The sequence below is a fragment of the Dichotomopilus funicola genome, assembly GCF_033296635.1.
Source record: "Dichotomopilus funicola strain CBS 141.50 unplaced genomic scaffold C8A04scaffold_75, whole genome shotgun sequence".
NCBI lineage: Eukaryota > Fungi > Ascomycota > Sordariomycetes > Sordariales > Chaetomiaceae > Dichotomopilus > Dichotomopilus funicola.
The window spans coordinates 141,053-152,546 of record NW_026944096.1 but is presented as its reverse complement, the minus strand read 5'-3'; the positions used below and the strand labels follow the sequence as shown (position 1 = coordinate 152,546).

Sequence of the window (11,494 nt, the reverse complement as noted above, 5' to 3'; positions counted from 1 at the left end):
AGGGCCGGAGTTTGGATCCGCGCTTGTGGTGGTGTCCCACGGGCGGTGTGCACGGTTGAGTGGGTGAGACCCTAGGTTCTCCAAGTAGCTCAGGATGGTGACGCCGAGCGACCAGACGTCGGCGGCCGGAGAGCACGGGAGGGTTGTGGCCAGTGACGGGTCGCCGCGCAGGGCTGCCGCCAGGGTGTACAGCTCGAGGGCGTCGTTTTGGCGACGGCGATCTAGTGGGACGGGCCTGCCGCGGCGCGCTTGCTGGATGAGGTACAGCTCTGGAGCGAGGAACTGGTGGTCGATGCTGAAGGCTGCCGGGACGGGCTGGTCAGCGGTGTTGGCGAACCGGAAGTCGGCCAGTTTGACGAAGATGTTGTGGTCGCGTTGGATGCGGTATCGGCTTACGCAGCGGTATTACACCAGGATGTTGTCCGGCCTAATGTCATGCGGGTAGCCCAGGAGTGCCATGCTGGCATACATTGTCAGTACTCAGTGGCCCCTGAGCGGTGCTGAAACACTTGCATATAGGCAAGTGAGGGCCGTGTGCCTCACGAGGTCAGCGGGACCCAAAAAGGGGGAACCTCACCTTGTGTGTGACTGGCGGATAACCACTGACACATCTGACGAGCAGCTGTCGAGGCACTCACTGCCAGAGCAATCCAGCCTGCTCTTGATTTTATACAGGACTTGTAAATGGATGTGCCTGCCCGCAGGGGCCAATATACGGGCCCACCCATAAATGACCAGAACTATCCCACTAGTTCTTTCGTACTTGATGGGTAGGTCTCCAGTAATCTATTTTTGGCGTGATTAACGGTGGCCAGACTGACACTAACCCTAACCCTTAACCCTTACTTTGGACCACATCAATGGTTGGGCACCCGGGGCCCGCCTGTGGTAAGTCAAACCTTTTCCACATTTAGCTCTCTAAGCTAGCGTTTTGATCATATTCGCTAGTGTATATTAAAGTTCTCTCACGCGGAACATCGTACCACACGTGAAAATGAATACCAGGTTATGGTAACACGAATACAGCCTAGAAAGCAGGCTGAAAGCCCTCCTCTCCATCGCTGGGATACTCAAACGACGGCAACCCCTGAACAAACTCGCTCCACGACTCATCCGAGACAATAGGAGCAGTGATGTACTCATTGTCATCCGATTCATCCTGCATCGCCTTCAACATGTCAGGCAAAACATCATCATACGCCTTGACCAAGGCGTCGTGAAACCCCGGCGTGATGGTACGTTCCTCAGCAACATCCCATCCGAGATTTGTCGTCAGACACAACATCTCAAAGAGGTGGACAACCTTCGGGTCGACCCCCGAGTCCTTGGCTGCTTCGTATGCCATCCGATGGCCGATGGCCTCAATGAGGGGCCGGCAGCGCGGCAAGATGTGTCGGTTGAAGTCCTGGCCTCTGTGTTTCTCGTACCCACCCAGCTCGGCGATCTTGCACTTGGTGCTCTCCATCATTGCCCGTTCGCGTTGCGCCAGTTTACTAAATGGGTCTCGCGGTTCTGGTAGGCTGTACTTGCCCCCGAGTAGCTCCGACGCAAGACCTGGTAGGAAATTTTAGTCGGGCGGAGTCCACCGAATATTGAAGTTATTGTCATGGAAGAATTGGAGGGAAAGGACTGTGGAAGACGTACGTATGCACAACACAAGATTGTCACCCTCCGCAATGTAGACGCCTTGGAGACTAAGCGCCAGCTCGCTGACCTGGTTGTACGGAAAGAGGCCCTGCCAACCGCACCGCTCGGCGAGTTCATGCAGGATGCCCGATGCCCGCGCGGTAGTCGCCTTGAATATAGTACCCAGCGCATGTCGCACAGTGGGGCTATGGGCAGAACTCATGAACTCCTTCACGGTCCACCGGGCATAGGAATCAAGGACGGTACCCTGGACCCAGCCTTCGACGATAGGCCGCTGCTGCGTGCTGAATGATATGATCGGGGTGTGTCCGCGGCCGTTGGGAGCGCCGACCATCCGCCTTTGGCTGTACAGGGCGGTGATGCGGGTTCCTAGCTTGATGGCTGGTATGCTCCCAATCGAGAGCGCCAGGGTCCCGACGGACACTCGTTGGATCTGTTTCATGAAGTCGATCCGCTCATCTTTCGGCTTGGCAATCGATCCGAGGAGCGCGTTGGGGAACAGCCGGACGTGGTTGAAGCTCGTGATGGCGTGGTCGAGGGGTTTCATGTGGGTTCCGGATCGTGTGGGCAGTGCGCGGGATGTGACGCCGCGCATCATGTGGTGTTCGTCGCAGAGCCAGACGAGGAAAGGCTTGACTCCATGGTCTTGCCCCTCAACCTTGAGCCGTGCGAACACAATGGCCACGCGGGGTATGCCGCCGTTTGGGGTCGTCGGGGGCATAGCCTTTGCGGCTGCGGCATTGGGGGTGTGGAGGTCAAAGGACCCGTCTGGTTGCAGGGTTGCTGTGGTCTCGAGGTTGCGGGCGTCCAGGCCATGGCCGACTTCTGTCAGCATGAATTCGCCGCAGATCTCAAAGTTCAACAACCCGTCAATGATGTTGGACAAATCGGGCCTAGCCTCGACGAAGTTGCTCAAGGTCCCGACACAGAGATTGATGTGGATGGTCGCGATGGTGAAGGCTGTCGGGTCGCGGGCGGCAATCACTGTTACTTCATTAAAACCAAGGCATCCGCGGGCTCGAAATAATAGACCGAAACTTACAGTCGAAGTGAAAATCCCAAAACTTCTTGGTCAAGTAACGGACATCATTGAGGGAAAGACCTTTGCTGAATCAGCTGTCGACTCTTGGCGCAGATCAAGCAATAGTCAACCCTTACCGCTCTCTCGGCAGATTGACTGCGCCCTTTCGTAGTGAAGTGCGATACGTTCCGGGAAGATAGGGTCGTCTTTCTCCCTAGATTGGCTCCAGACGTCTTGCCCAAGCAAGGCACGAGAGAAGGACATGGTGGGCGAAATGCTGCACTAGGGGAAAGGGGTTTTCCAGGGTCAGCAACTGAACCCCCCAAAAGCGGGAACCCGACCTGCTACTTACACAAAAGTTTTAACAGAACCGTAAAATTGCTTCGTCGGCGTGGTCAAGGTTTAGAGAAAGGCAAAAGGAGGGAACAGCTGCCCTGAGTATTATACAGACTGAAGACTAAACCGCGAGATCAACATGGTCTTTGGGATTTCTGCCAAGAAGAAGCCGCCATATCGCATCTCGTCGCGGTTGCTTATTTCCCACGTACTTCGTCTATGGCCTCGCAGCCCAGGCTGTCATAAAATGACTTTTTGTTCGGGTCCCGCGCCCAACCGAGCTAGGTATGCAGGATTAGAGCAGACCTCATCGATTGGCGGCAACGTAGCATCGTCCCATGTTCAGCTCTTTCCTCGTCTTCGGCATCTCCATTCGAGCGACGCCGTGCAGTTGAGACTATTCCCGAAGAAGAAGACCCGAGACGATACTCCCGTCCGGCTGAACTATTTGCTGCTGTCTCAGATCCTCCGTGAATACCCAGTGAAAACTCCTGACGTTATCAGACGTTCCTGAGACTATGATAGGCAGAGCTAGGCGCTAAGAACAGCCGCGGCATGTGGAAGCGGCTGGACACAAGCTCCGAAAGGTGGCAGTTCCGGGCGGTGAAGGGTGGAACAGAGCGAGTACTGGGTTGTAAACTCGGATGAGGGAAGCCGTTGAAATGACCGCCGAAATGACGGCGACGAAACCTGACCGCGATGTGGAATGATACACAGTTCTAGTGTTCCCAGCCGTGTTTGGAGCTTGGAGTAAACCTTCCGGCCCGATCACGCAACAGGCCAAGCGTCATCTGCACTTCGGGGCGATCAGGAGAGTATCAGGGGGGGTGAGTTCCGCAGTGGGTTCTAACTCGACTAGCTGCGGGAACGTCCGAGATCCCGGGAGCGACCGAAGAATTTTTGATCACTTCGTGGGGGTAAAAACCGCTCGTTTTGAAGGCTGAAAGTTCCTTTTTGATGCAGCCTCTTCGGGAGAAGATAACTGATGACGGAGAAAAATGCCCAATTTCCGGTCTCTAACTCTGTGTTCAAAACATCGAAAAGCCTTATTAGTGTGGTCGAAAAGATATTTCACCCTATGACTGGGCTATCCATTCTAACACCCGTTATCAGAGGGGGGAAACGGTCCATGCAATCCTCCCCGGACAAGCCCGCGTTCCTCACCTCCTTTTTCTTTTTTCTTTTCTCCCTGCGGCGCGAGGGACCTCCCTTCAAAATCCGAGCCCCACTGTCCCACTTCCGTCCTCTCGCCAAGCTCCGGACCCTGAAGAAAAGCCTCGGTGGGGCGGTTGGGTTGGGTATTACCGGGACGCCGGATTCCCTTCGTGGCACGGCGGAGGGCCAACTTCCACGTTCGTTGTTCATGCACCATGGCAGCCCTATCCGAACGGCCCCACAATCACCGTATTGAGCACGGAGACTGGCTGGCAAACAAATCTTTACAACTCCATTCGTCGGCCGCAAGAGAAGGAGGAGGTCAGGAGGTCCGGTCCAGCTCGACAGGGAAGAAGAAAGGGTCCCTTATCCGTGGGTACCTAACGTTACTCACTTTCCCTAGGGCCTTCCCTCCCATCGCAAAACTCCGTGATCACCGCCTTTCCCCGTTGACGGGGCGGGCAAATCCCGAACCCGACGGCTGATCTTCCCGCGTTCCCCACCCGCAGGGCTAGGCTCGGGAGCGGTGTCGTTAGCTTGGTACCCTGGTTGCCGACGCAACGGCCCGAGGGCGTTCTCTCACGTGAATATGTTTACATGCCCCTGAGCAAACACTGTTTCAAGGGTTCAGGTCTTGGCGGACTATAAATCAACGTGACTTGGCCGTTCGCGAGTGTGGTCTAGAAGTGGTACAAACCGTCGATTTGTCTCAACGCCACACGAAAACTCCGGGGGAGAGAGACCTCGCTTTTTTACAATGACAATACACGTGTAGTCGCACCGTCCCTAGAGCCCTGGAGCAGTGGCTGAAGACAACGGCAACTTGATTCAGGAAACGGTCTGTCGGTCAAGCAGACCAATCAGTGGTCCGAGCGTGAGACGCTGATCCAAAATGTTTCAGGTGGTGCAAATCATCACGCCAGTGTCAGGCCATTTTGAACCACTCAACTTTTCATGATGCCTTATGTAGGGACTTCTCCACTTTAAAATTGCCGAATCATCTTGTCGCTCCAAGACCCTCTTCGTCGAGTCGTCGTTTTGTAAGCCCGATCTAGAATCTTTTCAATTTCCCGACGGCGCTTCTGAAAACACCGGCTCTCTGTCGTTGACAAGGAACCCACTATAGAGCATTAGAGTCAAAGATTGATTTTGCTACTAAGAGGCGGCTAGAGTAAAACGTCAAAACCATACCGGAGACTGTTCGATATAGCCGCTGACTACATCCTAGTGGTTTTGATGGCACGGGCTCACTCCTGGATTATGGTCGCACGGCCCATTCCTCGGCAGATTTGCACGTGCACCCCACGAGTCACCGTTCTGCTGCACCCAACCTAATTACACCTCCATTCCATTCTACCTCCGAGGCTCCGTATGACTGTGGTAGCATGTGGGGTACCGATTGAGTTTAAGCAAGGTAGATTGTATAATAAACCTTAGAATGTTAGTTCCATCCTCAAGGGGCCTCTCAAAATGTTTTGCCGAAGGACGTTGGAGAAAATATGTGCTGGTACAGATACGGGTTGTATTATTCACGCCTCGAAGGAAAGTGAAAAGGGGACAATGTCGAAGGCTGTGCCCATAAATCAATCCGATTGGTCCGCTGGCTCAATGGCAGAGCGTCTGACTACGATGAGTAAATCAGGAGGTTCCAGGTTCGACCCCTGGGTGGATCGAGATCTTTATGCTTTTCATCTTCGGTATGATTTTTGGATTTGTGCTTGTTTGCTACATTAGGCTCCAAAACTGGTGTATTGATTGGACTATCGACGACAGCCCTGGTAGCTGTACTGTTTTTGTCTCAAGGCAACATATATTTATTAATTAATACTCAATTACTCTCTCAATCATCAACTTCTACGCCTGGACCCAGTAGTTAACTCATCAAACACAACCAAATCAATGAATCATTCATTGCCGATTTTCAAGATAGGGAAAAGGTAGTAACTATCAAAATCATTTCATTTATCACAACCCAACATAATTTTTAACCCCTTCAACCCTCACTCACCACGACCTCCGCACTCACAACCTGCACATCACCATCCTTCTCTGCATCTCCCTTCCCCCCACGCACAACGACCTCAACCACATTACTCGCCCCCTTTCCCTCCACCGGCAGCTCACCCTTCCACCGAAACTCCGCATCCCCTTCTCCTCCAAAATTCGTATCAAAACAAATCCCCTCATGCAATCCCACAACAGGGAACAGTCGGCCCTCAACACCAGTCACCACAGCCTCGAGCCGCACGCCGTTCCGTGTAAACCACATCTCTCCGCGGGCCAAATCCACCCCTGCCCCCACGGTATCGCCGACGCGGTATTTTTGGTCGTCGTACTCGACGTCAACAAATGCGCTGGGGTTACCCCGGTCAGACGTCGAGGAGTAGACACCGCCCGTGTCGGAGTGGTACCCCCATGAGCGTGCGGTGTTGGTACTGTCGGGCGTTGCCCACCAGCCGGGGAATTCTAGCGCCGCGCCACCTAAGGTGCAGAAGCCGATGGCCATTTCGGGGTATGTCGGTGCGGGTGTGGTTTGTGCGGTTGGGTTGGGGAGGTCCTGGAGTGTGACTTCGAAGTAGTACTTTTCCAGCCCGGAAGGGAGCGGTCGGTCCGCTGAGACGCAGACGCGCTTTCCAGTGGTGTGCACGATGCGTGTGCTTCTTCCTTCTGTGGTGGTCGCTTTCTTCTCCCCGTTGGCCTCGTCTGGGCCACCACTAGTGGTATCGCCACCAACAACAACCACACTGTCCCGCGCACTCCCGGCGACGGCCGGCCAGTTTCGGCCCCACCCCCGAGGTAACAAGCCGCCCCATGCCGCGGGCCGCTTCAAGAACGTCTCGGCCTCAACCCGACCGAACTGCTGGGCCAGTGCCAGTGGCGTCCAGCCGAACCGGTCCGGCCTGTTCAGATCCACACCGAGCCGGCCAAGCTGTGCTAGCAGTGATACGCTGCCGTTAGCGGCGCACACGGCGGCCAGATCGGCATCCGCACGGGCCGCAGAGGGGTCTGCAGTGATCAAGGCCGCAAGAACGGGCTCATAGGCTTCTGTCTTCTTGGTCGCGATGGACCACTGCTCGTGGGCGAGGGCTAAAGGCGTGCGGCCGTGGGCGTCGAGCGGGGAAGGGTCTGCGCCAGCGGTGAGAAGGGCCGTTACGGAGGAGGCGTGGCCATGGAGAGCCGCACGGTGAAGCGGTGTCACGCCATGTTTGGTGTCGGGGGCGTTTAGGTAAGGGAGGCTGGGGGCCGGCTCGGGTGATGGGGACGAAGAGGAGGAGGCGGCTAGGTCGAACAGTTTGGCGAGAACCCGGGTGAAGCCGTGGTCGGCTGCCTGACGTACCGCGGTGCGACCGGAACGGGTCGGAAGGATGATTTCGGAAAGCGGGATGTTGTGCGCAATGAGGGCGTCGAGGATGAGAACGGCGGATTCCTCGTCATTGCTAAGACACGCGCAGAAGAAAGGGGACCATCCGCTGTGGTCGAGCTGGTTGATCTGCTTCGTGTACTGGAGCAGCACCTTGACAGTGCCTGACAGCCCCTTCCGGGCCGCGGTGTGAAGCGCGATACGGTTGATTTTGTCAGCGATGTCCGGGTCTGCGCCATGCTCCAGTAGTGCTTGCACGCACTTGCTGTAGCCGTAAAAGGCAGCCTCGTGGATCGACGTCGTGCCGTGCATGTCAGTGTCGTCGATCTCGAGGACCTCGGACTGGAGCAGGATCTTGAGAATCTCCACCTGGCCGTTGGTGCAGACAATCTGCAGCGGCCGTGCTGAAGCCGCATTCTCCGAGTTGGTGTCTGCGTTGTGCCTGACAAATGCCTCGAGCAGCGGCTTTGGCACCTCCCGGCGCATCAACAACATGTGAAGCGCCGGCAGTCGCCATCCGTCCAGCGGGTGCACGGCGTCGATGTCGACACCGTGGTCCATGAAGAGGTCCAGGATTGCGGGGTCCTCTCCGCGGTTAGAAAAGGCAAAGTATTGGAGTGCGTTGTAATGCACACGGGTGCAGGCGGCCTTGGGGTCTGCTCCATGGTCGAGCATCAACTTGACCCCTTCCAATGTGATGTCGCTCTTGATCAGCCAGTGCTTAAATGCGCTGCGCTCAGCTTCGTGCTCAGCGTTCACATCGGCGCCCGCTTCCAAGAGCAGTTTGAGGACATCAAGCGAGCCTCCGGAGCATGCCGCGGCCTGCAACGGGCTGTAACCCCCTGAAAGTCCTTCTAATTCCTCACCACGATCGAGCAAATGCCGAGTCCAAGTCGTAAGCCCAAGGAACGCGGCCACGTGCAGGGGCTTATGGGGCCCGTTCGCAATCTGGAAAAGGTCGTATTCGTCTTTTCTCGCGGGGTATTGCCTTTGCCACGCATCAAACACTGCGGGCGTCTCAAACACAAACTTGTCCAGCTCGCCGATCAGCGCTGCCCAATCGCTGTTGTTTTCTCGCTCCTCGACCGGCCACAATGCTTCGGCCTGCTGTACGTGCCAGGGCCAGTATTGCAACTCGTACCTGATTCGTGTGTTGCGGGTGTCGTCATCATCGTCCTGCTCGTTGTCCTCTCCTTCGTCCGATCTGGCAGTCGCAAGTTCTAAGGCAGTTGGACCTTCGACGTCCTCGTCGTCGAGCGAGCCTTCGGTGGTGTATCCGTCTTGGGCCTCTTGCAGCTGTTCATCCACGGTTGGGCCACCCGAGTCCGACGCGCCGTCGTTCTCTGTCGTCATAGTAGCTTCGGCTTCCGTGGAGCTAACACCGGCGTCCTCTGTCTCCGACGAGGGGGTCACTGTGCTTTCACTGGCCACCTCTTCCTCCCTTTTCACAGCTTGTGTGGGCAAGACCAAACCCGCCCGGTGCTGGAAAAAAGGATGGTTCAAGTGCCGCAAACACGTCAAGGCCATTTGGAGGTGGGACACCTTGGGGTCGATGTACAAAGAGGCCGGGGACGACGCAGTGGTCCCGCACTTGGAACACAGGTGCTCGTGTTCGCGCTTCTTCTCCTCGGCCGCAATCCACTCGCCGGACCGGATGAAATACTCCGTGACGGCTACCGCATCACTCTCGTACACCCACACGCGCCCATTCTGCTCGGGGAACAGTTTCAAGAACGGGTCCGTGGCACCACGCAGCTGGTCTAGCTCTAGTCGGGAGGTAACGGGAAACTCGGCCTCGATCCCGTCCAATGTCTCTGACTCTGGGGGGATGTCGTAGGTGCCCTGAAACCCGTCCATGATCTCCCTCGCATGAGGCAGTCCTGGGAAAACCGGCGCTAAAAGGGTCCAGGTGAGTGCCGTGCGGAGCAGACCGAGGTAGTTGGGGCTCATCTTGCCCAGCGCCTTCCCATACACGTCGTCAATTCCCTCAGGCAGCGCCTCCAGGCGGGTGGAAAGTGGACGTTGGAACGGTTCGCGCATGAACGGGATGGCAGTGTCTTGCACGTAGGAGAACCGGGACCGCGCTTTCTCGAGAATGGCCTCCTTTGCTGCCTCCTGTTCCGCGGAGGACAGACCCGGAACGTCCTTCAAGGCATTCTTTAGTACTACTTCGATATCCCGCCGATTGCTGAGCTGAACATCGAGGTACTGGTAGGGCTGGAGATCAAGATCACTGAAGAGTTTTGTCGACGAGGCACAACCGATGAGAATCCGGACATCAGTCCCGCTTGTGTCGCCAGAGACGGCGTCGAGAAGGCCCCGCAGCTTGCGCAAAAGCTCCTCCTGATCCTTGTCGCTGATCACGGTCTTGTCCACGCCGTCAAGAACGAGAACCGTCTTCTTTTTTAGCAGGGACGCAAGCTGAGCAAACCCCTCAGAAAATTCCGGAAGTGAATCGCTCTCGGAACGCATACGCCCTCCCAGTTGTATTTTTCCTTTCGCTTTCTTGAATACAGCGTTGCACGATTCGAGTAGACCCACGTGGTCTTCTCCTTGGACGGCTAGCTCGTAGAGCTGCGACAGAAATGTGCGGCAGATGGCGTCCGCTGTGTACGATTGGGTGTTGCCGAGATGCCCGTCACCGGCTGACCCGGTGCACGCGACGTAGAAAAGGGCTTCTTCCGGGCCGGCCGCACGCGTGATGCGGTCTGCGATGGACGCTACCACGTATGATTTTCCGGAGCCTGCCAGCTGTTAGATTTATCACATCCAGACGAGAGGAACCGAAGAAAACAAACCTTCGGGGCCGGTAACGCAAAGGATTTTGCCCTCGGGCGCATCACCCCACTGCGTATAGGAGATTTCCTCCAGAACCCATTCACAAGTACCCGGGTAAATGTCGTCAATTCTGTCACCTAATACCTTAAAAGAGCCTTCCAATGGGCTTAAGACCTCCTGGAAAGCTTGGAAATCTTGAACGGCGTAGTCCCACTGCGTTTTTCGCTTGGTTGACGCCTTGATATCGTCGAGACCCTTGATGAGCACTTCGAACTTGGCCATGGCGTCCTCGTGAAGCTTCTTTTGTGTGTCCTGAAAGTCCTGGATATTGCGGACCGTCCCTTCAATCCCAGCCAGAACCGTAGACACGTTATCGAGGTGGGTGAGTGTCTTGTCTTGGAACGCGCCCTGACTCTCCTCCAAAATCTTCTTCTTGAACGACGCAACGGCGCCAAGCTTGTCCTCGAACTTAGCCTTGGACAACCCAAAGAAATCCTTGAACCCGTGCTTAATTCTCGTCAGACTGCCCGCGGTCAAGTGCCGCTTGATGGCAAAGGAGAACTCTAGCACGGCGGCGTAGGCCCCAATGACGTCCTGGAAGAGCTTCTCGACTAGCGGGCTGGGCTTCCACTGCGGCTTAGACCGCTCATCGTACAGCCTGTCGTAATGGCGCACGATGATCATGATCTCGCTGATGTCACTCAGGCCGGAGCCGAAAAATGTGTAGAGATCATAGTTGCTGTGGATAGCCGTCAACGTGAGCTTGATCGCATACCACGCCATCCCAACGCTCTCGGGTGCATTTTTTGTCAGGAAGTCGCCCGCGGCAACAAAGTTTTCAATGTTGCCCAAGATGTTGGCGATCCAGGACTCGGGGATCTCGACATCGCCCAGTTTGCGGCTTCCATACTTCTTGCCGGCATCGCCCTGGAGCGCCTCGGCGGCTGTCTTGGTCTCTTCAGGGGTGGCCCTTTCATGCAGGAACTCGTTGAGCAGTTCTAGGTCCTTAGAACTAGAGTGACGCTCGGCAGCGTCCTTGCGGAACCGGTCGAGGGCCTCATCGTACAGGCTGCGCTTGTCCTTCTCCTTCTCCATATTGTGCCCGGCTCTTTGTTTGTCGTCAATCAGGGGTATCAGATGCGGGGTGAGAGGGGATGATGGCGAGAACACAAGAACTTCATGGAAACGCGATGTTT

At 56.0% G+C, this 11,494-nt stretch overlaps 2 protein-coding genes and 1 non-coding gene across 3 annotated transcripts; 1 reads left to right on the top strand and 2 right to left on the bottom strand.

Annotated features, from left to right (window-relative positions):
* Window positions 1–1,027: 1,027 nt before the first annotated feature.
* Window positions 1,028–2,932, bottom strand: C8A04DRAFT_14825 (acyl-CoA dehydrogenase/oxidase; the record flags this gene model as incomplete). Its single annotated transcript, XM_062778249.1, has 4 exons — window positions 1,028–1,554; window positions 1,645–2,631; window positions 2,690–2,749; window positions 2,806–2,932. 4 exons carry the CDS (start codon window positions 2,930–2,932, stop codon window positions 1,028–1,030), a joined length of 1,701 nt encoding a protein of 566 aa, XP_062633960.1.
* Window positions 2,933–5,753: 2,821 nt separating this feature from the next.
* Window positions 5,754–5,832, top strand: C8A04DRAFT_t128. The gene has a single exon. It is a non-coding gene; the product is annotated as a tRNA-Arg (tRNA).
* Window positions 5,833–6,152: 320 nt separating this feature from the next.
* Window positions 6,153–11,393, bottom strand: C8A04DRAFT_14821 (ankyrin-3; the record flags this gene model as incomplete). The annotated part of the gene is made up of 3 exons (XM_062778248.1): window positions 6,153–6,823; window positions 6,890–10,264; window positions 10,319–11,393. The coding sequence occupies 3 exons, from the start codon at window positions 11,391–11,393 to the stop codon at window positions 6,153–6,155; spliced, it is 5,121 nt and encodes a 1,706-aa protein (XP_062633959.1).
* Window positions 11,394–11,494: the final 101 nt, after the last annotated feature.